The sequence below is a fragment of the Falco punctatus genome, assembly GCF_963210335.1.
Source record: "Falco punctatus genome assembly, chromosome: 1".
Classification (NCBI taxonomy): Eukaryota; Metazoa; Chordata; class Aves; order Falconiformes; family Falconidae; genus Falco; species Falco punctatus.
The window spans coordinates 115,048,700-115,073,921 of NC_137580.1; the positions used below are offsets into that span (position 1 = coordinate 115,048,700).

Genomic DNA, 25,222 nt, shown 5'->3' on the forward strand with positions numbered 1-25,222 from the left:
TTGCTGAGTGTTAGTAAGTTCATGAATTAACAGTTTATAGTATTAGAGACTGAATGTGTGGCAATAGACTGGAATTTGCTGATGTGAGTGTGCTAAGTAATGACTGTAGTGTTGAATTCTAGAGTAAAAAATACGCCTATGGGGATATTTAAGGTACTTCTGTCAAAAGCGTTGTCTTGGGCGTGCCTTTTTTAATACTTAATAAATTTTTCAATCCAAAATGAAATTAGTTTCTTGGGGTTTTCTTCTTTCTGCCTGCCTGCCATGTTTCTCTGTACAGATGTATAAAAATAATTCTGTATGTCTCTGTATTGTGTCAGTGTCATTATTTAAATAGAATATATTAAATAATTGATGACTAACTTTCACTTTAAAGCTATTAGCTTACGCTGTTTGTTTCTGATTAAATTTCAGAGGCCAATTTTGCATAATTTATACATAAATTGTTTACGTTTTTAATGGGTTTTTGAAATATTAGGATGGAAAGAAAAATAACAGGGCAGAGGTTTTGTTTCTTCATGTATTCTGTATGTATCAACCTACATTGAAGTACAGAGGTATTAATGTGAAAGCAGTAGTTCTCTGTGATTTCGGTCAAGTTTTTACAGAAATGAAATGAGAGAAGCATAATGTAGTAGTACACGTCCACTATTGGGCACTTTTACAGCAGTATCTTGGGCTAGATGGTTCTTTTGATCTCATCTGCTATTCCTGTGTTGAACAGAGAAGTTGAACACTGAATTTTCAAAAATGCTTCAAAATTGTTTTTTTAATTAGGTTGCCAGATCTTTTCTATTCTGAAGATCTGTTGACTTGTTCTGGAAGAAACTGTAAAATATGGTATTTAATACAGTTAATTATTCCGTGTCGTGTCCAACATGGTACCTGTTTTGTATGTGAGAATTTTTGTGCAGCTAGTCTTTTTTTTTTTTTCTGTTTTCTAATTACTTTTGCCCTTGTATGATAAAGATGAAACAGTTAAAAAAACCCCCAACTTTAAGAATGGGAAGTCATCCAAAGGTAAGCCTCTATTTTAGTTCTAACAAAACTGAAACTGTACACCTCTGTCAAAGAATCAGGGTAGGTAGTCATGCAGAAGTCATGAATGAATCCTAGCTCTGCCAGTGATTTGACCTGTGCTGTGAAACCATCTCTTTCACTTCTTAGGTTGAATTTTTGTAAATGTAGAACAGGGGTGTTAGTTGTATCCTTTTTTTTACTGCAGAGGTGCAGTGAAAGTGTATTGCTGCCTGTGAAGGTGATTTTAATATATGTAGGTTTGTATGTAAGTTTTCAATAGGTCCCAATTGCATAACAGGTAGCCTTCTGTTACTGGGGTGGAAGAATATAAAGCTGAGATGGCAGAGGAAGGGAAGGAGAGAACACAATTGTGGCAGCAAGGTCTTTCTGGGAAAGAGGCATAGAAGGTCTAAGGAAGAATTATTTTATAGGCATCAGAGTGCTAAGAATTCCAACAGTTGTTATATAAGAATATGGGTAAGAAACCTAATCAGACATTACCTTGAACAAACTGCAACTCCTTTGGTTATCTGATATTCAAGAATGAGTTACACAGAAGGCAGAAAGGTATGATATTGTGAAGGATGAGTAAAAAGGGGTAGTCTGAATTTGTAGGTATAGAATTTGGAAAGGCTTGGACATAAAGTGGGATGCAGCTAGTGAAGAATATAACTGGTAATGACATCATGTTATATATGTCTTCATCAGACTCAAACCTTTATTGCTGAGCAGCTATAGGCTGCAGAATAGCCACGGCACACTTCACATTGTTCCTCCTCTGTTTTTTTTTCCTTTTGCTTTAATGGACCTTGTTTACCATTTAAATTAACATGAAAAAAAAATTATTGAGTACTGTTTGTTCTAGTTTTAATTTGCAAATCTGTCTTATTCAGTTTTGCTTTATCTAAGTTAGCCAATCCACTTTTAATGTAGAAATTCAAAGTCCATTATAATAATTTGGAGAAAGATAAAGGAATGAATTCTGGAAGTTGGAAGAAAAGCTAGCAGTGGTAAGAGGGGTCTGTTTGAAAGGCAGACTTACGTTCAAATTGTCTAACAATGATTTCAGAAATTAGGATGAGTGCAAAGTAATATTCCTAGTTAGGAGTAAGCAACCACAATTCAAGATATAGGCTGTTACTTCCAGGCAGTGGTTATGCAGGAAAAGTCTTAAGAGTTCATGTGGGTCACCCACGTGAATCAACAATTTTATTTAGCTCAGTAGAGCAAGATGGTGAAAAAGAAGTCGTAAACAGTGTGTGGTAATCTGTCCATCTCACTTGATACTAGAATTCTGACACATAGGGATCTTAGGACATCACACTTAAAAGATCATTTAAAGAAAGCTAGCAGGAATCATGAAAAGAGCAGAAAATAAGATTGACAGGGAAAGGCTGAAAGAACTGAGGTTATTTGGTTGAGAGAAGACAGAACCGAAAGCTTATTCTCTTCCTCTTTAAAGAAAGCCTTTATTTTTGACAACTATTTTCAGTAACCAGAACAAGATTACAGGTATAATGTGCAGCAAGAGAATAGTTAGGTAAGCATTAGGACTGATTTTCTTACTCTAAAGGAACTGGAGCCCTACAATATTTCATGGACATTGAGTTAGAAAGATTTCTGTTAGGAAGGACAAAAATAAAGTTATTCAAGTTATGGAGAGCTGTTTGACTGGTTAACCTCTATGTGGTTCCCTTTAGCCCAGGTTTTATTTAATTTGAAGAGTGAAGATGAGGTAGACTTCACCACCGGAGCTTGTTTCTATGAATAATATCTGTATAGAGATGGTGAAGAATAAATTGTATGGAAAACCACCACAAGGTTTTTCCTTGTTGATTTAAAGACATTCATATCAACAATAAAATAGATGAGTTTTTTCAAAATTATGGACAAGGGAAACTATGAAACTTCCTGCTTCTATGAAACTTTAAGAGATTAGTGAGGCAAATAGCTTAATGTAGTTTAAAAAACAGCAGCGATGACACTAGGCTCTGTAGCTTCATGTTTGGAAATCATGGATTTGGTAGTATATGTCCCTAAGCTTGAAGCTTTTAACTTGGCCTAGAAAGAAGCTCTTTCTCCTTGTTTCATCATGTACTGACGTCCAACTTCATACATCATACTTTCTTACCACCTTAATGTGGTAATTTGAGTTAACTGGTCTTTCTCTGTTACCGAATTCCCTTTGTTGAAAAGCAGATTGATATTCTTGTCTTTTGATAATCCAGGAGAAGCTTTTATCTATAAAAGACTAATGTTTAGGCAGGTGAGGATGTCTATTTTCTAAATAATGAATCAATGAGAAATTTATACCCATAGTTCGAAGTGAATAATGCTTAGTCTGGGTTTGTTTTACTTAGACTGGTGGTGTATACTATGCAAATTTACGCAGGGTGTTTATACAGTGGAACAGCCTTATTTTTGTTAAACTTTTGTAGAAGTTTCACTAAGTTGGACAGCAGCTTTAAGGCAGAGGAAATTCTGAGGTTTGTCACACGGGGCTAAAATACAGATGGATTAATCAGCATAATGAACTTCCTTCACTGAAGGAAACTCCTTTTTTAGTGTTAATTGGTATTCCATGCCAAATTCTACTTGTAAATTGAGACTTTGGCTAGCAATTTCTGTGCGAATTTTTCTTCAAAATATGTCACAGATAGTGTAGTGAATGTATTTGTGTTCATTAATGACTTCCCATATACTTTAAGTACAGGTCACAGATTTATTTGAAAAATTGCAAGTTTATATACATAGTTATAGAAGCAGAAAATAGTTTTAGGATGTATGTAGATAGAAGCACACTGAAACTAATAATTAGTGATACATGTATACTGAAATAAGACCTTCACCAGGAGAGTTGGCCTCAGGTGAAATAAATTATATAAATAACCTTCTAGGCTTGGAGTTTGAAGGTTGCCCAGTGTCTGTCTAACCTCAGGAGTAGGCACCTACGTTGTTTAGATCTTCAAATTTTTGGTATTGTTTTCATAGTGGTTCAGTTAAAGGTGGACATAAACTGCATTTGTTAAATTGGTGCAGGCTTTCTTTGCTTTAACTTGAATCTTGTTTTTAGTCAACGTAAGAACAGCTTGCTTATACAAGGCTCGGATCTGTTTGTTTAAACTGGCGTCTGCCTCTGAGTAACAAATATTGACCTGTTGTTTTGTGTTATGTTATAATAGCAAGGTGAATTCATACACAAAACAGTTTTTACAGTAAATTCTAAATAGCCAGGTTTAATCTTAAGCTTATTTAAACTACTGCACAGTGAAATAAAAAGTTTTTCAAAGAAAAAAGAAAAAAACCCACTATTAAATGAAATTAAGCCTGAAAGACTATGACAGTATGTTATTGAACAGTATTGTTTCTAGAGCTTAAGCATCTTTTAAGAAAAGAAGTTGTAAAAGTTATTTTACATTAATACAATTGCAAAAACCGTTAAAGATTCATCTAATGTACTTTGGCTTTAGTAATGAATGCAAAAATTCACTCATCAAAATCTGAGCTTATACAAGGGAAAGTTCAGTTACTTAAAAATATTAATATAAAATTATGAACATTATTTACATGGGAGGAATTGAATATATCTTGTCAGGGACCAAACCCAATAAGAGGCGGTTTGTAGAAATTTTATGGTGTTGCTGGTAACTAGCTTCTATGACCAGACACTCATTGGAAAGTAAAGTATTAAGATATTCTTGTTCTCTTCCTTAAAGTGAAGACTCTGCTACAGTCATTTGGCCTTACTCTTTTAGTACCTTGCTGTGATTTTGCTGATTCTTTCTGATTTGTCCTTTTTTGTCCTTTTACTTTTTGATTGCACTGAGTATCCTGAGTATCAGAAGAATTAAGAGTAGGTTCTGTACACGAAGCATTATCGTCCTGAGGACTCTGCCCTTCGTTGTCCATTCTAGCTTTGCTTGGGCTGTATGCAGCTAGCTGACAGAGGGCTACAGCTGCTGTTTGTTTCTGTTCATCACAGCTGTCAATTATTCTTAAGTCTTGAGCTTCATTATGGTGAGCTGTGAAAGAAGATTTGTCACAGGCACCGTTAACAGGGTTCTTGGGGTTACATGCATCTGCTCCGGAGGTTTCGTTTTCGGTGTTTGGAGAGGTAGCAGCACCATTATCATGAGATGGACTGTGGAATGATGGTTTTAGGCTTACTGTGTTACAGGAATCTTTTACCGAGAGGTTCAGAGGCATGTCTTGCAATTCCAGGAAGTTCTGACTTTCTGTTTTGGGTGTCGTTTTGTATGCATGCTCATGTGTAGGTCCTGTGTTTGTATCAGCCTTTTTTGAAAGATTAAGGGGAACTATCCCTGTGTCGTCTTCTGTGTTGGACAGTGAACCTTCATTGTTATGGCATTCGTTCTGTGTGTGTGAATCTTCATCAGTGACGTTAATGCTGAAATAAATGAGCAGAAAAAGAGAATTCACCATCAGTTGCTCTTTTACATTGGGGCTGAGGAAGTGAAGTGGGCAGGGAGGAAAAAGTCTGGCTAGAAGTCTGATAATTCTGTTGTTTCTCCTTTAACCCTCCCAAGTCCCTTTTACCATACACATTGCTGTAACACAGGTATTTCCTGAAATACGCAGACACATGCATCGTAATGGTATTGGAAATACCTGATACACTTAAGGAAAATGGCTGGTCTACTCACTGTAGCAACTGTGAGTTGTACTGTGCTTTGCACAGTTAATATAGAACAAATGATCTCGATGCTGTAAATGTAAATATGTTTATGAGGCATCGCATGAAATGTGCCCATCTATCTTTGTGTGTCCCTAGTAAATCTGACAAGAATTTGCAAAGTGATTTTATTATTTTACCTGGTAGGTGAATCTCCTCTGTCTTGCTGTGTCTGCACGCTTTGAAGCGGAGTTGGTTGATCAGTGCTTTTTCTCACAGGTTTAAAAGCTGTGAAGTTTTCTTCTGGTTGATCATACTTGCCAAGCGACGTGGAGGATGACTTGTTAGAGAGGTCAAATAAGCCTTCGCATGCATGGCTTGTCTGGGTGAAGTTGGTTGGGCTGGGTCTGCCAGGGGAGCCTGTTGCCGCGCTTCCTGCGAGAGGGCTCATTTTAGCATTCTCTCTTTCATTTTGGTCATCTTTGGAATGACTTTTGGCATGCAATAATGTCATTTCTTTTTCATAATCTGCTTGTTTTTTATGTGAACTTAGAGGGTATTGTTGGGATGGGCTTAAAGAAGCTGGATACAGCAAGGTAGTTTCTTCCATTAGATGAGAATTTTGATCTCTGTTAATACCAGCTACATGTGAAAATCTGTAAAAAGGATCTGTTGGCCTACAAAATCCATATGGTATCGGAGGAGTGGAATGATATTGTTGGAACAATCGATAGTGTTCATACGCTGATGGATTTATGGGTTTTGGAAGCGGGCCAGGGTGGGGAAGAAAGTGTCTTTGATCTTGTGTGCCATAGACAGACAGAGCAGAGCTTTCACACTCTGAATTACCTGGAAGCAAGTAAGGTGTGTAGATAGCCAGCCTATGCTCATAAAAATGGGGCGAGTACTCAGGAATCATTGGTTGCATGTAAGGTGAAATGGAACCAAAGCCTTTTGTAGGAGCAACTTTATGTGGAAACTCTGGGAGGAAAGGAGAACCTGCTTTCCATGGGTGACTTGGTGCATGGAACGCAGACTTAGTGTGAAAAGGTGAACTTTTGTTAGAGAGTGATACAATGTCAGATACTTCACTAGTTTCTGGGGCTTTACTATCTCTGTGTTCTCCTACAGGAACGAAAGCTGAGGGCCTCACGATGCTGTCCAAAAGAGGCTGCATGCTGATGGCGCTTTCTGCTGTAGTGCTGGCAGGGTTTAGTTCCTTCTGCATCACAGGTTTTTGTCCTTGAATTGCTGTGCTTGTTGCCTGGTTTTGTAATTCAACATTTTCCTTGGCATCTTCTTTTGCAAAAGGATATTGAGGCTTTGAATCGAGATTTGACAGTCCGTTTGTGACAGATTTGGAAGAAGTTGGCTTGACTGTAGATTCAAGCTGATTGATCTGTTTGGGCTCCAAAGAACTGGTCTTTGGACACTTGATAACGCGATCCTGCTCCGATACTAAAGTAATTGAGTTCTTGCAGAGGCCATACTTCATGTGGTTGAAAAGATGGGATTTCTCATTGCAAGTGAAGGGGCACTGAAAGCACTTGTACTTAAATGGCTTTCCTGGTGGTCTTGGGATATAATGAGGCTTCTTTGGTTTACGTTCTTTGAGCAGACTCATTTTTTTTTCTGCTTTAAACAATTAAATGTAATGGTTCTTTATAAAAACTTTCTTGTGGTTAGCTTTCCTCAGTTTTAGCCTCTTGATGTTTCCAGTTTTTCAGGTTTCTAGAATCCTTCTTCCCAGGTGAAGAGAGGAAGCCAACTCCGGCGGTGTCTCAGGGAAGAGGGGGTGCCGGAAAACAACACTTTTGCAACTGGCAGTGCAGGAACTGTAACACAAAGTTTTAAATTAGCTGTAGTGGAATATTGGAACTAAATACAAAGTATACACTCTTTTAACTGTATTCCCCCTCATATTACATATGGTGTGTTGTGCATATTTTATTTTATTTTTTTTTAACAAACCAAAAATGCTGGGTGCCAGACTTGAGGTTGATGCACATTAAACTGTGACATCCCTCTGCACCTAAGCATGGTCACAGAAGTGGCCTAATTTTCAGCAATGCTAGTCACCTGCCTCGCTACCAGCTTGAAAGAGTTTTCTTTGAGAACTGGTGGAATGTTCATTCAGAAGATGAAAGTAGAAATCTAGGTGGAGCTGTTGAGAGAGGAGTGGAGGTGGGTAGGATGAGAAGAGGCAGGTCCTGGCAGCAGCTGGATATGGGGCAAGCCTGTCGGGCCGGTTGGGGAGAGAGGAGGGAATTTCCTGCTTTGGTGAAACGAGGGTGGAGTGGACTGGGTGCACTTGGGTAGCTGACTTGGCTCTTTCAGGACTGACCAACCCCCTCTTTCAACTGGCATGGCATTTCCTAACAGCCTAATCTCAATGGGTACCTCAAAAGTGGCCAATCTCTCGAAGGATAAAACCACACCAATTTTCTTCCTCTTCCTAATTCAATTAAGAGAAATGAGTACTGCAATATCTGACTAATAGAATCTTCTGCTTGATAAGCACATTTCACATTCCTGGGCTGTGTAGCACCTTACATATGGCGTACAGTTAACGCAGACACACAAGTGTATTAATTCAGGTTAAAAAGTGTCTGGCAGTAATTGATTTATACGGGAATGATCCATCTGCCTTTCTTCAGAAAAACGAAGGTTGTGGATACTTTATACAGCCTAATGATTTGCTCAGTAGATAAGTCAGGAGGGCTTGTATCAGCTTGTTCCATTATGTTCACTGATTCTGAAGGCGTGAGAAACTCTCAGAGTCAAGTTCTCATGATTTTATAGGATGTGTTATGGCAGAGATCTAAAAACTGATGATTTCATCATGAACTATAAGCATCATTATCAAAATGATGACTGTTGCAAAACCACGTACTGTATCTATTGTGTTACCCGAAACTACAGGAATACTAATTGTAAGAGTGACTAGATAGCTTGATGGTTGTTTTTTTTTTTAAAAAAAAAGCTTTTTACATAGACGTTTGAATTAGTAGTATTAAAATACCAACTTTATGAAAAGAATTGCTGGTAATTACATGCTGTGAGATTTCAGTTAAAGTAGGGATGTTTTGCATTTCTTAAATCGGAGATTATTTAATAGAAAATGACATGCAACACATTATGAAAACTGAAGGCAAAGCTACAGAACTGCTGCTTGTTTCATCAGGTATAGTAATTCTAGAAAATTGTATTAAATGTTGTTTCTGTTGTCATAGGAATATTAATTTTGTTAAAATAGTGATTGTGAAGGCACTCTGAAAAATGCAAAATTGCTCTGTAAGTAGAAAAAACAATCAAGCTTTTTTTTAGTATTTACAAATGATTAAATGTTGCAATAGCCTAAAGAAAAAGGAATGTGTAGAGAAGTAGCTTTTTATTTTTCAGGTTTTAGCAAAGCTGTTTTGGTTGTTTGAGTTGGATACTGATACTGTAACAATGAAAAAAAAAAAAGTATTATACAGCAGCATGTTAAAGTCATGCTGTTGAAGCCTGGTTAAAATAGTAGTTCAATAAATTAAAAAAAAATCATATCATATTTTACAAAAATAAATAATGATAGCCAGAATTGCTTTGAAAGATTAAGAATAATGTTTTTACATTAAAAATAAAATAAATAAAAATTGAGGTGTAGGAGGGGAGGTCCAGAGAAGAAACTGGTCCTTTTTTTTTTTTTTTTTTTTTTTTTTCCTTAAGTGAGCTTGTTGCATTTATTTTTGACTAATGATGTATAACTAATGTGGACAGTCTGTAGGGGACTTGGTCCAGTCAGTTTGTACCTGTTGCTCTTTATATCTTCTTGGAAGTACTTGTACTAATTATTCTTGAAAAAAAAAATATTGTTGTCAAAACTCCATTGCATTCTTAGTTAAACCATTTATGATAACAGTCTGAATTTGCATTCAGGTGCAGCTCTTATAATAAAGAGATGTTAATTAGATTTTCTTGTTCTGCTAGCTTTCCTTTGCTTAATAATGAAAATTCCTGTGTGTCCTGTTCCCCCCCACCCCGACTTTGTACTTGGTATTTAACTTTGAATCAAGTTATTCCTGTTCAACAGAGTATTAACTATCGTTTCTTAATAAGATAGAATGCATTGTTGCAGTTTTAATGTTAGAAATTTGGAGCATTGGAGCTTCTTTGCCATGTGCACAGCAGGAAAGGATTACAACAGCTTTTTTTTTTTTTTTTTTTTTTTTTTTTCTTGATTTGTTTTGATGGCATGCTCAACCTGCAGACAGTAGTGCTCCCAGAACCTGCTGCTCTGACTTGGGAGGTGTAGAACAAGTAGCTTATTTTAAAGGTTGTTTACCCTTTTGTTAACATAGACTTGTGTCAGCCAGATTAATGCTCAGTTTCTCTCTTTTACTATTTAATCCCTTTTCTTCTCATGGTTTAAAAATGCCAGTAATAAAATATTTCTAAACGCAGACAAGAAGGATAATTTCTCCTCCAGTCTCTAAGTAAAACATAGGCGTATCTGGCAGAGGTACATATTTCATAATTAAAAAAATTTAAAAGTATTTGATCCCACAGATACAGCTGGAAAAGACATTAATAGTTTAAAATAGGTGCAAACAATTAAAACTGTCTCTATATAAATAATGCTACAGTTGTACAATATATGTTTTGTGCTACCAAAATTAAAATCTAGTATTAGAAAGAAAAATCAAAATAAATAGTTGCTCTTTCTTTAAACTTGAATGGCATAACTTATGGTATCTTTTTAAAATAGAAAATGTTCTTCAGTAGCAGGATGATACTTTTCATGTAACTTTTTTCTTTTTTTAGATTGAGAATTTATTTTCTGTATACCTGATTTTTACCAATGCAGATAGTTAATATTATTAAAATTTTCTCTTTCTAGCTTTGAAATGTAGTAGTATTATTTATTTATATTTTTATTGGAAACAGATTATTCAGATAATATTGGTTAAGCTGGGGTTGTCTTAGTTGTCTGTTTTTTGTCAATACTGTACCTCCTCACAGCTTTCTAACCTGTAGCCCTTTCCAGCCTGAGACTGGTAGCTGCAGGTTTTCTGCCTTTTATTTTTGAAAGTTTCTTGTTGCTACCTCCTTGCCTTTAATATATTAGCAAGTTCAGAAAACAAGAATATTGTTTAACATTGTGTACGTGTGTGTATAAATATATAAACAAAAATGTACGTGGGTATAAGTGTATACACACATACATGCACATATGTATTCATACACATGCATACACACATACATATATATGTACATATATACATGTGCATGTTGTTTTTTAGGTTTTTAAGTAGTCTAAATTGTTTAAGATGCCCAGTTGATCAAAGAGGAAATTTCAAAATGTCTTTTATTACAAGCAGGGATGGTAATTATATTTCTTTTTAGGACACTGCTTTAGTAAACTACGTAACAGTTTGTCATGCACACTCCATTATTATTGCAGTATCCTTTTGGTGATGTTGATCTCTCTGACCAGGAGTACTCACCGGGGTGGAACATTTTGAAGGACATGCTATAATTAAAATATTGTGATGTGGCATTATTGCATAACTCAAGGACATGCCATTGTCACCTACCTAGAGTGTTGCAAGAACAAGATTTGTGAGTTTTATTCTAGCTGAGATTTTCCAGTGATTAACCACCACTCCCTTCTAAACTTCCAGTTCCTTTAAACTGAAAGATAAATTTTAACGCAACTGTTTGTTAATGAGGAGGAAATATGGGTGAGAGGAGTGGGTTGGCGAGGATGGGAAGGGAAGTGTGTGTTGAAGGTATGGACCGAAGAGGACCGCGTGCTTGTGTGTGAGTGCGCGTTTGAGAAGTAGTGCAGAAACAGAGATTAAATAATTGGTTAGGCAGCATGGATAAGAAAAAAAAATAATTTGTAAATATGAAGTTAACAATTCGATGTCTTCATACACTTTAATTGACTAGAGAGAGGATAGCTCAAAACAATCCTATTTTCTGTGCTAAATTCCCAGAAGCTGGAAAAAATAATAAATCAAAACTGGAGTACCTTGTTTTCATACAAGCTTTTCAGATTAACCCGACACTATTGTATGAAGAATAGTTGGCAGACGAAACGTAGCAATTTTAAGCAATACAGCTTTTTGTCATATTTCAATATAATACATTAACTTCCTGTGTGAAAAAAGGTGCTTAAAACACTTTTCACCAACAAGAATTAGTTATAAAAACTTGCAAGAGTTAGTTTTTCTCTCTCAAACTAAAATATTTCCCTCTCCTGTTGAAACTTTGTGCTGAAAGCTGAAACTGGTGCAGTAAGCGCACCTGCTAGGAGTCACCTAGGCTTGGGAGACAGCTGAAAAGCGAACCCTTCTGATCTGCTTTTTAGTTAATACGAACTCACTTTATTTGGAAAAAAAATGCTCGAAAGAAATGTACTTACCGGATACATAGGTGTCCGAAACCTTCAAGGGGATCCCTGTTGGGAAGCTGTAGCTGTCACTGCTGAGAGAGAAGTACCTGTTCTCTGCTGGATCTCTAAGTGAAACTGCAGGAGGCTGTTTCAGGGGAGGGACTTAAGAAGTGTAGGAGTTGAGCCCTCGGGGTGTAGAGATGCACCTGATATTACTCCAGCCCGAAGCTACGATTCATTTGTTTGCGTCCACTGCTTTCATTCAGCATTACCTCAGCATCTAAGCTATCGAAGCGAGCTCTTGTCGCTTTTGTGCCCTCCAACAACCAAGTTTTACTCTAAACTGTAGGTCTGTTCCTCTGAGTAGCAGGCTGCACTGTGGGGTCAGAGCTGGCTCAGGGAACACACCGAGCTTTCAATGGCTTTAACGGCTGTAGAAGTGACTCGTAAACAGCAGAATTGACTGTACACAGGGGGTAGCCAAGCTTAAGCATAATAATTTTTACCCTTTTATTAGAGACTGACATTTTTTATTGAACACCTTTGTAGCTTTAATATTCCTGCTCTTTTTTTTCCTCCCCTTCTCCATTTTTATTTAAATCTTTTTGTCCTTCATGAGTCTCCTTTCTGAAGGCGGGACTGAACTAACTGCAAGCTTGCTTGCCACAGGAACCTGCCAAAGCTTGCCTATAATCAGCAGTCAAATGTACAGATCCTGTAAGTGGAAGAGAGTCACCTCAGGAAGAAATTGATTAGCGCGTCTGTGTGTTTGTTCAGGAGCTGTGAAATTGAATGGCAAAAGGAAAAAGTCAACTGATCATCCACAGATTAGTACTAGTACTTGTTTTTAGTTAGGGTTTATAAATGACAGATTTATTAGTGTATTTGCCAGTCATCTAGTGACATTGCTGAGTTGTTTAGTGAAATAATTACCTCTTGCATACTGGTTGTTGAAAGGAAAAGCTTTTGATAGTTCTAGCGCACTCTAAAAAACATTCCTGTTACTGAATGTTAAAATAAAGGGGGGGGGTTGGCTGCTAATTCTAATGTTATTGAGACATTAAAATTTTTGTTCAAAACTGTTCAACTTGCCTGGGTGAACATGATAACCCTCTTGTTTCACCCACTGTTCTATAGATAAGGCAGTTGCAGTTTATTGAAACTTTTAAATACAGAAGTATGATGAATTTTATACTTGGCAAAAGTATGGTCTTTTGAATGAAAGTTATTAAGGAAATTGTCACTACAAAACCTGTTCAGGCAGTGGGTAAAAGTGGTTTCAAAATCAGTCTCTAAAGCAATGTCTTAAAAATAATTCTAAAGGTGTGGCCTTTATCTTGATGGAATGACTTACGGACATCTGCTTTCCTATCTAGGTGCACAGATCACCATCCTTCCCCTTGCTATGCCAATGTAGTTTTCTGGAAATTGTTTTCCTGAATATAAGCAATCACTAAATTTAAGGTAGAAAGGTGGCTCTTGGGTTTTTTTTAATTATTTTTTTATTACTATGTTCCTACGATGCAGTTTAGCAGTGTAAAAAGATGTCATATTACTGTCCAGTTGTTTGTAAATCCTTTGGCTTTAGATGGAGTAACAAGAGTGTTTGTAGTTCATCATTCTTCCATTTAGTTGTTTTGAAGAAAAGTAGTATATCAGAAAATAATGCCTTCAGAAAAAGATCTTGTAATGCCTGCATTCAGAAACATCTCCGAAAAGATCCAAGGAGTAAAGTCCTTTGCTTTTTCAACAGAAGATGTTTCTCAGCAGTTCTCACTCAGTAGTGAATAGCCTTTCTTTTAGGTCAGTAAGTTTGCGTGCCATATCAATCTATGTAACTGTCCTCATTTTTCTTCTGCAAATGTGGATCATTTTATGTTGTCTGAAGGAAGGTACCGTCAGGTTTCTTTTTTTGCATGTGGTGGTGTGAAGGTAAGTTTCCTTGAATAGTCAGATCAGTTTTTTTGTTTTGAAAGAGAATTACAATTTCTATCATCTAGAGGAAGTTCCTTTAATATAGGTGACTGAGCTGGAGTAAGAGGCAGTCAATATTTGAACTTTAATTTTATTTCCTAGCCCCTTCTCCCTGGTCTGGTATGTAGAAGGGGACACATGATGTCCAGTTGGTGCCTCGACCCGAGGGAAGTAATGTTTTAAATCTTACCTACTTCCTGGAATTTGCTAATATTAGTCAGGTCAGCTGAAATCAGCTGTGAACAAAGTAGAACTGGAAAAAAAAGAACAGCTAATGTAAATGCTCCTTTCTTGGTGCTTGGATGGTATTAAAAATTCAAATCTGGGAGAGAAGATTGATTGGCGGACCCCAGAAAAGGAACATGAGAGCTTCTGTTTGTGTATACTTCTGGAAGTAATAAGTCTTTATTGCAGTGGTGTTTCATCACTCATTTTTGTTAACTCATGGTACTTGCGTTCTGAGTGTTAGATACACTGAACCCAGTCACCTGTTGTTAGCACCCTTTTCCGTTTACCTGAGCACAAGTCAGAATTAATTAAGAGCACCAGAACTGACGTAGTAAAATTTGGATTTATTGATACTTTTATCCCAGGTTGCTTTCTTTAAAAAGGGATGTTTTTTGTATCTCTGGAGAGCTGAAGCGTTAGTTTTATATCTTCTTTGGTGTAGAATATGCTGCTTTGTTCCAAGTTCTGTTTAACATTCAGTATCAGATAAGTGTTGTTTAGCTGGAGTTGAATTTCATAGGTTTACTTACCATAGCATAAAACTGCTGTTCTATAAATGTTAGAAACTTCCTTCTTTGTGTTTTTATATGAAGTTTTTGGCTCAGCTTTAGCACTGAACAGAAAACAAACTGTCACTAGCAGAAACCGTATATACAGATGGGATGAACATAACCTATTCTTGATACACTTCTTACCTAATTTTTATTTTCCTCTTGCAGTTCAAAATTCCATTCCCTAGGTGTATGAAAGGGTGCCAAGTGTTGCTCTGGTCAGTTACCAACACCGCCATTAATCAGACAACTCCTAACTGTCTGCTCCAACACAAAGAATGGCCTTGGTGGCTGGGTAGTTCTGTTTTGACTTCACCTCCTATCAGTCAGGGCTCTGATGCCCGCTTTTAGCAGGCATCCACTGGTTGTCAGTCATCAGTAATGTTTCCGTATCTTTAGAGATGCTTTAATGTGTGAACTAGTTACTTATTCCAAGAAAAAGAATGGTTGTAGGTAAATGTGAATAATCTCGTGTAGCTGATGGCTGATAGACGTGGAGCTGGTGAAGCTTTGCTTGCCATAGAAAGGGAACATCTCAAGAGCTGCGTGACAGACAATAATCACTTTTATCTTTGCCATCTTAGTTACGTATCTAAATCTGTGGCTTTGAGCTAAATGTTCAAGCAGGTCCTTTTTTCTTTCTTTGATCATTTGAATTGAAGTTATTGACAGGTTTTGCTATCTGTATTAGCATGTTTGGACTAGGTTGTTCTATACCATTCCCAGAAGGGGGCAAATGTATTTGAATATAATTGCTGTAACTCATGCTGTGCCCCAAAACCTTACATGATTCTTGTACAGTATTCTCATAATTATTTTCTTCTATCCCATATGAATAGTTATTAGTCTTAATGCTTTTGGAGTAACACCTTTGAAATGTGCCTTTGTTTTTCATAACGATTCCAGTCCCTGACTTTGGAGATATGTCTGGGCAGATTACCTTGCTGATGTTTGTCAGCCACTTGTTCATGATTACTAGAGCAAATTATTTGTATGGGAAAAGAATAAAAGCTTAGTAGTTAATAGCAACTGCAGATCATATTTTTAGATATTTATTGTGGCCTGCACTGTTAGTGTTTGGCCTGGAATGAGGATGATCTTCCTTCTGGTTCCCATCCTAACCCTTGGCCAGTGAAACGTCTTGGGGGAAGTAGGTAACATCAGAAACTGAGACTGTAGGCAAGACCATGAACTGTTTATAAGAAGAGATTTTTAATAATAATTATTTTCACTGCTAGTCATTCTAACAGAGTTGTAAAATGTACCTTCTGTTTCTACTTGACGCTCTCATTATATTTCCTTTTTAAAATCTATTATTTTAAAAGTGATTTTCATGCAGAATGTTTTTCTTTTCTGCTTTGAATGCAAGACTTATGCCAGAGATTGAGACAGTTCTCTCACTTAGATGAAGTTTTCTCATAGGATCTGGTAGTAGGACCTGACTTGTACCATGTGCAGTTCTAGTACGCGTGAAGTCAGTCCCGCACATTTTTCTTTGAGTCGTAACTGGCGTTGTGCGGCTGCGGTGCCGCTCTCACAAAGCGAGCAGTGAGGCATCTAATGAATACTCCTAGGCGCAAAATATTTTTAGCTTTGAGTAATTCTTTGAAACGTGCCAAATTTTATAAAGATTTTATATCATTACTATATATTTTCTACTATTTAATACATTTTAAAAATGTAGAGTATAAACTAGCAAGTGATAGCTGATGTTTTATTTTATTCCATTGAAAAAATACTAATGCTGCGGGTCTTGAATTGTAGTTTGTTATGTTTTTGAATTTGAAGTTTCATGTTACCATTTAGCTGTAAAATTTCAGTTGTTTTTAGAATGGATCATACAGCTAAATTTGCATGTAGGTAAAACATCTTTCCCTCCACAAAATGGCCAGAAGTAAATAAGAATCAAATCTTATGATCTGATGATGTATTTGTGTGGATTTCTACATCTGAAATTACAGCACTCCTAAACGAAACATTTCTTACTGTACAGCATATGTTAGGGTCAAAAACTTATATTTTGGTGTGGTTTCAGTATGATTTCACATCTTTTGTTTTGCGCTCTGTGGTTTGGTAGGCTTCAGTATTATATATAGGGTTTTTTATTTATTTGGGTGGGGATAAATACTGCACAAACAAGAGAATCCTAGTTTACTTGAATTTCTGGTTTGCTTGTGAAAGGACATTATTAAAATTTCTCTTGATGACAGCATAGTATAAACTTTCTAGCTAATAAAGTGTGTCATATATAGGAACATGAAACTTCCTAGGTGTTCTTAATATGTCGGTGGTGAGACTGAAAGTGTTCAGCTGTTGAAGTCTCTCAGCAGCTCGCTGGCCACTGAATAGTTGCAGCTGTGTCTGCTAGATGGGTAGGACCCTAAACTTTCTCTACTTAAAGCCAGAGAAAGTCTCTTAAATGAAATTAGTGTTACAAGTAGTAGTGTTTCACAGTCAAGGATAACTTGCTTTTCTCTCTTTTTGTGTGTGTGTGTGTTTGCGCATTATGTGATCCTATTTTTACTATAAACCCAGATATGTTTAAAGTAAGGTTGGAAACATTTGCATCTCTGCAGACTAAGAAAAGAAAGCCAGAGAAAAGACTGGAAGAACTGTGTGGTTATGTTTGCAATGAATTGGTGCTTATTTTGGGAGGATTCCAGCCAGAAAGATGTCATTTTCGATCTGCCTACCGTCTTATATACCCTAACCATTCACAGTGAATAGACTGAAACAATCCAACAATCCCTCTCTCCTTTTTTAACTGTGGCAACAATGAAAACAACTTTTAAACAGAAGACGATAATGCCGATGAGATACACAGATAACAGCTCATTTGGAAGTCTGATACTGGTGGGTCAATGCAAGTGATCCAAATCTTGAATTTTATTTTTTTTAATCTCAGAATAAATGGAAGGGTTGAAATGGAGTGGAAAAAACCCCACCAAAACTCGTGAAGAATCAGGCTTAATTGCTTCTGTTTATAAATTGCTTTCAGAATAAAAGGAGAAACAAAAAAGTGCAAGAAGAAAGTATGGAGCATTGAAATCCCTAGTTAAGTGCTGTTAGTGAGGGGGCTGAGATAGATTTGAGAGGGGACCTTGCAGGTTATGATGCCTTGGGATTCAATGACAAAATCATATGTTTTTTACTTTTTCGAAGAGGTCAAACACAATGCTACCAGTATTCAAAAAGACCCTGACTTAGGGAAGTATTTTGTGTATTATTTCTGAATGGTAAGCATATTGTTTAAATACAAGACACTGGTTCTTTCAGTTGACATTTTTTCTCTGTTTTAAAAATGGCCTATTGTCAAGTATATTTTTTGTGAAAAGTTTGTATGAAATTAAGTCTTTCCTGCTGTCAGGTTTCAAGTAGATGTAGCCAATCTCAATAGCAGATGCTGCAGCTTTGTAGGAATGTCTGTGTATGCATGACTTCTGTGTCTGCAATTTTAAAATTCCCTTGGCTTCTGTTGCAAATATCTTATTAATTTTGTTAGAGTCGATCTGTGCTGTGTGGTAGTACGGGATTGTCTGTGTTCCTGGTACAGAGAATGCTTGCATATTTGCTAGTACTGATAAGAGGTTGGATTCCTGTGTATTTTATCTGAGAGTACAGAGAATGGTGCTTACTGATATTTATATATAGCTTGATAGCCTTAACACAAAATCTGAAAAGTTCTACGCACAGTGAAAAAAGGAGCATTTTTGCTCGTCCAATTTCACTGTCCTATTTATTAAAAGAAAAAGAAAACCTAACAAAAAGTAAAAACGATAATGCTTTCAAGTATGTTGTAGAAAGATATTTAACTTTATGTTTAAATAGTCTTGTAGAAATCTATTATTTAACCTCTTGAAGTTGTTTATATATACTCTGTTTTTAAGGATTGCTTTCTGTGTTTTCATATTCTAGAATAAGTTGTTTATACTGATTTGCAGCTGCCAGGGTTTTTGGAGGAGGACGCATCAGGAAGCCAGGCTTCTGAAATGCGTTAGTCTATTCGGTAGCGGTAGTTAATTGTGAGGCTTTTGGCGAGATTCCAGGTACTTTTCATCATAGATACAGGAAGAAATGAAAAAAAAGATCTACCTGTCTTTGGTGGACTCTTAGAAAATAGAGAACACCCAAACCTGAAAGGCTGGTTACAGAGGAATTCCTTTTCTCTAACCCCCAGGTGAACTTTAAAAATGATGGTCGGTCTTGAAAATAGTGTTTTAAAAAGTTATAATGCATATGTCACCGCAATAGTTTTCAAATTAGCAAGGAAGCATTAAAAATAGTGCAGATTTTTTTTTCACTAGCCAACAGGTATGAGCAAGAATAAATGCCATAGCTGAAGCTGTAGCAGGAAATGTCCCTCCCCCAGTGCAACTGGGAAATGGTATAAATGCTAAGCAGGGAATAAATGACAATGAATTGCTTCTAGCTTTTTCACTGTAGGGTTTATATCAGTATTGCACAACTTTAGCCTAAAGGTTGGGGTTTCTTCGGTGATTTTTCTTTTCTGACGTGCAGTGTTACAAGTTTACAGAATTTTTATACTCCTTCAGAGTGATTCGTTTGCTTAGTAGGATTCCCTCATAAGCCTGTTCCTTCATGTCCTTAAACTGCAGTTTGCTCCTGTTGAAGTTAAAGGAAGAGCTCTGTTAGCCGTAAACCTGTATGAAGGTCTCTAGTATGGCCTTGGGCGTGAGTGGGTAGATGAATCCCCAAAATACTCAGCGCTGTGTGTTTCGGAGAAGGTAGATCAATGCTGTGTGAGGTCAGCGGCAGGTCTTTCGGTGTAGCCAGGTAGGGGTGCTTAAAGATTTTGAGTTTTTACGGCTGAATTACATAATGATACTGAGATAGACTGGCCAAAATCCAGATCTGTCTGCTTCCTCGTTGGCCCCCTGCTACGCTCCGAAGCTCACACTGATTTCGGTATTGTTGCACTTCTGCAAACCTGCCGTTAGTTTATTGAAGCAGGTACCTGGGAAATGAGAGCCGGTGTGTATTTCTTGTAAATACTGGATTTAAGTAATGCGACTGGTATCAAACAGTAAGTCTCTCGCGGAGCTGCAGTTAGAATGTAGTTCTTTAGGGCAGCATCCAGCTTAACCCACAATCCCTTCTCTCTGCCTGAAAGCCACCCTTTGCATTACATACTCTCCTCCCTCAGCAGCGAGGCAGACAGCAATCTCCTTCGCTGCCCAGCTGTGATTCATCGCCAGAGCAGGTCTTTCCTGTGTCTGACTGAGATAGGTCCATGGAAAAAGCTACCACGTGATCATATAATTAAAGACTTTCTTAATTCATTACGTAGTGAGAGACTGAACTGAGATTGCAACCAGACAGACACAGCCCTTCATAGTCATGGGTTAGAAAATGCTTATTTGGTTTGTGGATAAGCATATATATAGCCTTACATACGTGGGTCAGTGTTAAGAATTGTGAGAAAGTTATGGCAACCTAAGAGACTTCACCTGTCCCATTCTCCCGTACCTCCTGAGCGTGCACGACCTGTGGTACTGTCCCTTCCCTGGCAAACTCCTACCGAGGTCAGACCCGGCTGCAGGGCGGCGAGAGGAGAGGCTGCCGGCTGGCAGGTTTTAGGCACTTGCCCCACAGGATGCAATGTCAGAGCATTTCACAGAAACATGGAGAATTTTTTGACAGACACAGCGGCCACATGCATTTTCTTATCCTCGCTGGAGAATTTATCCTCTGGAGGAAATAGTCCTTTAGGAGTAAATTCTAAAGTAGACAGCTTGTATAGAAAATGAGAACAAATCATAAATGTTTGGCAGAACTTTAAACAAATACTTACTTCTGATAATAGGCCTAACCTGAAATTATCTATGTTTGCATCTGTGTTGATATATTAAATATAACAGCCCTAATGAAGTTACGATTAGGACCTGCCTCTTTTTCTAAAAGAGGTTAGTGCGCCATGTCAGAGAATGTGGTCTGAAATCTGACATTCTTTACACTGAGAAGCCCGGAGTTCTTTTTTTAGCATATGAATGATAGTGATGGGTATGCTGTTTAAAACACAGGAAGCTGACATGCTGCAGATATGGCTGTTTACACTTTTTTTTTTAATGCCTGAGGCTTGCAAAAAAGATGAACCTACGGAAGGACACTTCTATGATGAGTTTCGTTGAAGAAAAATTGGCGGAATAAAATTATTATTCTTTGTATTGGTACTTATAACTGTGTTTAAGCTTCACAATTCATTAATTGCAGTGTTTGTAGTTGCTTTTACAGTGACATTGTGTATAACATTTCCTTCAGTAATAGCAGATATCCATTTTTTGTAGTATTTTTTCTTACATTTTGTAATTCTAAAATAGAATGTTTTGCAATATTATTACTTAGGAATTGAGAAGGCTTCCCTGCATAAACAGTCCATATAAAAGTGTAATGCTTATCTAAGAGGCGAGATTAGTTTAATCTGTTTTAAGAGTGGCATATTTTAGTTTAAAATTAATTTAGGCAATTCTTAATGAACTTGAGATCCAGTGAAAATTTGTTTTAAATGAAATAGGGTTGACATGAAATTTTGCAATTTTCTTGTGGAGACAAGACCTGAGGCTAAGGAATGGGGTTTTGTTGTTTGTTCGTTTGTTTAATTGCTGTATTTGTATGTTCTATATGGTAAACATGGCAATAAATAAATAAATAAATACATCTGACATTAAAGTGACATAGGGCTCCCAATGGCATCTGTTACAGTCTAGGTTTGTGCAAAGTATTGTTTTTGAAGGCACTTTTAAAAAGGAATGGTACGAGGCATTTTTATTTACATGTGTGACCTTACAGTATACAATGTCTTCCATAAGTCTTACCTAGTTGTTTACTGTCTGTCACCTGCATCTGAAAGTTGCTAAGCATCGGACTTTAAAAAGCAAAATATCTGTGCAACCTGTCTCCAGTATGAGAAAAAAAATTCTGCTGTTTGTAATGCTTTGAAGCCAGAAGTCGTTTCTGTATTTTCACAAGGCTTGAGCAAAGAGCTGTGTTGCAACCTGCAGTTATGTTGTTAGGTAAGGCAGGGTGGGGTGTAACAGGTGCTTATTAATACCTCTAGGCTACAGGTAAAGGTGATTGTATTTTCTTGAGCGTTCACAGACCTAAACAGGTGGATATTGTTTTAATAATTAGGTTGAGAGTGGACACTATTTATCCTCTGTTTTTAATGGCAGACTTCAAATGTAGATCTATGAAAGAAATGGTAACTGTTAAAGTTAAGTAACATTTCAAGTCTTGTTGTATCTCCCAGCCTCCTACTTTTAAATAAAAAAGGCATGTGCGTAATTTAAAAAATAATTTGTCTCCGCCCTTAAAAACTAAAATAAGCTTCTTCTGGAAGTTTGGCATTTTTTTCTAAAGCTTATTGTATTTATTTTGGGTTTGGGTTTGTTTTTTTTATAAATTGATTTTAGGTATGAATTGGACATGGTTTTAAATATGAAAAATTGAAACAATACAGAACAACACAGTACAACATTGAGACCATACTGAGTATCTGGGAGATGATTATAATGGTGAATTGCAATTGCATAACAGATACAAAATGCAGGAGCTGACTACAAAGCTTTTGAACTTCATTGCTGCTTTGTATATCAGACGCTTTAGAGGAGCATGAACGTGACCAGTTTAAATCAGAGAAAAATGTTAAATAAAATTTAACATAGCATTTTGTGTTTAGACTGGAGACAAAATGTGTACATGAAATAACGTGAACGCAGAGTCTGTCCAGCTGTGGATCAGGAAGGCCTTTTCTAAGATATTTCAGTTACAGTGGACTGAACACTACAGATGGTTTTGCTGGTACTGCTCCTTCATGACTCCTTGCAGCCAGGCTCTGCTGACACTGCAGGAAGCCAGAGCAGAAAAAACCCTGCAGTGTGTTTGAAGAGCTCTGGGGTAAAGAGTGAGGTGAAATCGGGAATTTTTGGTAATGTTTCTCCTGGATTTTTATGACTTAAATACTAACAGGGAATGTAATTCTGGACCCACTTTTTCAAACACACAAACATTGGTAAGGAGCAGTTGTTATGTAGGATTTCCCATGGTCCACAGTTCACCAATAAATATTTGACCAGTGGTATCACAAAAACTTTTAACAGATGACCACTGGATCAGCTTTTCCCTTGTTGTTGTTGTTGTTGTCATCATCATCGTTGTATTTATATTTACTTAGCCCTCACTGCTGCATACATCACTTTGTTTTCCCTGTTTGTCCCACCTTGTAAATGTCCACTTGTGTATCCTTCCTTTTCATTATCCCGCTCTGCTCTCCAGACTTTGCACGGCTGCTGTTCCTGTTGCAGCAGCAATGCTTTCACTCCCAGACACAGGAGCAGGACATCAAAGAGGTGTGAGTCCAAAGGAAGCTTGAGCTGCTTGGAGTACTGGTGCTGGTCCTGGCATTTTCTCAGTGTCAGGGGTTACAGACCCCTGGCAGCATCACCTGTTTTGGAATGACCCTCATAAGCCAGGTGCCATTTGGTATTATCCCTACCATTTGGGACATTAATGCCCTGAATTGAAAAAAGATGGGGTTTTTTCTTTCATGTGGATGATACAAATGTGAGGAGCTGCTTGTGGGTTCTTCCACATCCCCCGCAGTGCACAGAGATGGGAGCGTGCTCACAGCTGCCTAAAGCAGCCGGGGTAATCACCCTGTGCTGAAGGAAATTTGTAGCAGCTTTGCAAAATTGCCTTTGGCATCTGTTTTGGTGTTCCTGTAGAACCGGCAAATTCCAATTTATTTTTTTTTTTCATCAGTTGATGCAGCATTTTTCAAAACAAGCTAGTCAACATTTTTAACGATTTTTATTGCAGTTTCTTTTGGAACTGGGAAGTGCCCGGATACCCATCCATCTTTGCTGTTTATTTGTTCCTGAATAGGAATTGCTGCTTTTCCCATGTAGTTCCCAAGTAGGTTAAAATGAATTTAAATGGCGTTTTAACACATACCTTCTCCAGCTGTGATGCATATATTTTTGTTTAAAGTAGCAGGCTTACAGCGATGAACTGTACATTGAAGTTTAATTATTTTGTGATTATATCCACTCAAGTATATCCAGACACAGTTTGTTGATGAAGTACAGTTCAGTGATCCCATTTCTTGTTCCATGGGATCACCTTTTGACAAGTATTTTCTAAGGAAAAAAGATGCATTTGATAAATTTGATACAAGAAAGAAATTTGATAAATTATTTCTTATTTTTCTAGAGGCTGTTGTTTCTACAGATGTTATTCATTTATTAAAGTCATGCCATTGAGAGATAGATGTATTCAAATTAGATATCTGGATTTGCAGATACCAAAAGAAAGCCCTCCGGGGAGCCTTGCATACATACAGTATTTCTTAAACTATGGCAGTATATTCCTAGAACCGTGTAAGGGAGTTCTTCAAGTTTTTGGAAGCTGTCTTATCTGTAGGAAAACATTCACATCTGCAGTTTTGATGGGGATACAAGCATGGAAGTGAAATTCTTTATCTACTTGTTTCCCAAGCTTATTTTTGTAACTTGCTTATGATCAGTACCTGCATTATAAGGCCTTAGTGATAAGATTCTGGGATCTTCATTTTTCTTTACTTCTGTTTTACTACTGTTTTCTCGGTTTCCCTCAATGTGATATGAAAGAAAAGGAAAAAAGAAGAAAAAGAAAAAAAAAAAAAAAAGAGCTGTATTCTGCTGCTGTCCTGCTGCAGTGGCACCATGTGGTTCCAGTGCTGAGCCTGGGCTTAGGCTCTCTGCAGCTGCCTTGCCTCTGCAGCTCCCTCCATAAAACGTGGCACAGAGACGTGTGTTCTAGTGAGGTCAGTGGCTTTTAGGCCTTTGTTGGCTAAAACATACTCGAACCAAAGTTCCTCTGGTTGTCGGTTAAGTCAGGAAACCATGCTTGATAGGTGCATTTCTAAGAGCTGCCTTGGATAAGACGGCTATCGTATCAGTTGGGTTTTGGATCATTGTTTGTTTCATGAATACAGGTAATGCCACTCTTCTCCCAGAATGAAGCTCTGTGTTTTTGAGTATGTGTGTTATTAAAGGCATCCTGACACTATCAGTCAAGGGTGATTTTCTAGCTTGGCAAGGAGAAACAGAATATTCTAAACACGTATCACTGAGTAATAAAAGGTATCAGTGTTACTTCTTATGTAACCCACTTGCTTTAATCCGCACTGAATTTTGTGTGAATGAAATAAAAAAATAAACTGCTACTGACAAAGAAACAAAATAGTGCATTAAAAAACCCGACACTTTCTAATTGGCTTCAAAATTAGTATGTATTAAGAGCCGTGCTTTCTTTTCTTTCAGAATACACAACTCCACCCTGTGTCTTGTCTCTAATGATAACTGTATTCTCTTACACCTTTTTTATGGGTCACTGTATGATCCTAATTGTTGCTTTTGTATGTTTTTTCAATTTAAC

At 37.2% G+C, this 25,222-nt stretch overlaps 2 protein-coding genes across 5 annotated transcripts in view; one reads left to right on the forward strand and one right to left on the reverse strand.

Moving 5' to 3' along the window:
- ZNF750 (zinc finger protein 750) lies at positions 1–25,217 on the reverse strand. Of its 3 annotated transcripts, XM_080394554.1 has the most exons (3): positions 12,066–25,217; positions 5,854–7,488; positions 1–5,428 (listed from the first exon to the last, which is right to left on the reverse strand). In XM_080394554.1, the coding sequence occupies exons 2-3, from the start codon at positions 7,275–7,277 to the stop codon at positions 4,708–4,710; spliced, it is 2,145 nt and encodes a 714-aa protein (XP_080250680.1). In that variant the 5' UTR covers positions 7,278–7,488; positions 12,066–25,217; the 3' UTR covers positions 1–4,707. The 3 variants fall into 3 exon arrangements, with proteins under 3 accessions (XP_080250680.1, XP_080250679.1, XP_080250681.1); XM_080394553.1 differs by having other exon boundaries at positions 5,854–25,217; XM_080394555.1 differs by lacking the exons at positions 5,854–7,488; positions 12,066–25,217 and having other exon boundaries at positions 1–5,846.
- Positions 1–25,222, forward strand: part of TBCD (tubulin folding cofactor D) — a 129,530-nt gene that overhangs the window by 28,563 nt on the left and 75,745 nt on the right. The gene's annotated exons all lie outside the window — the stretch shown is intronic.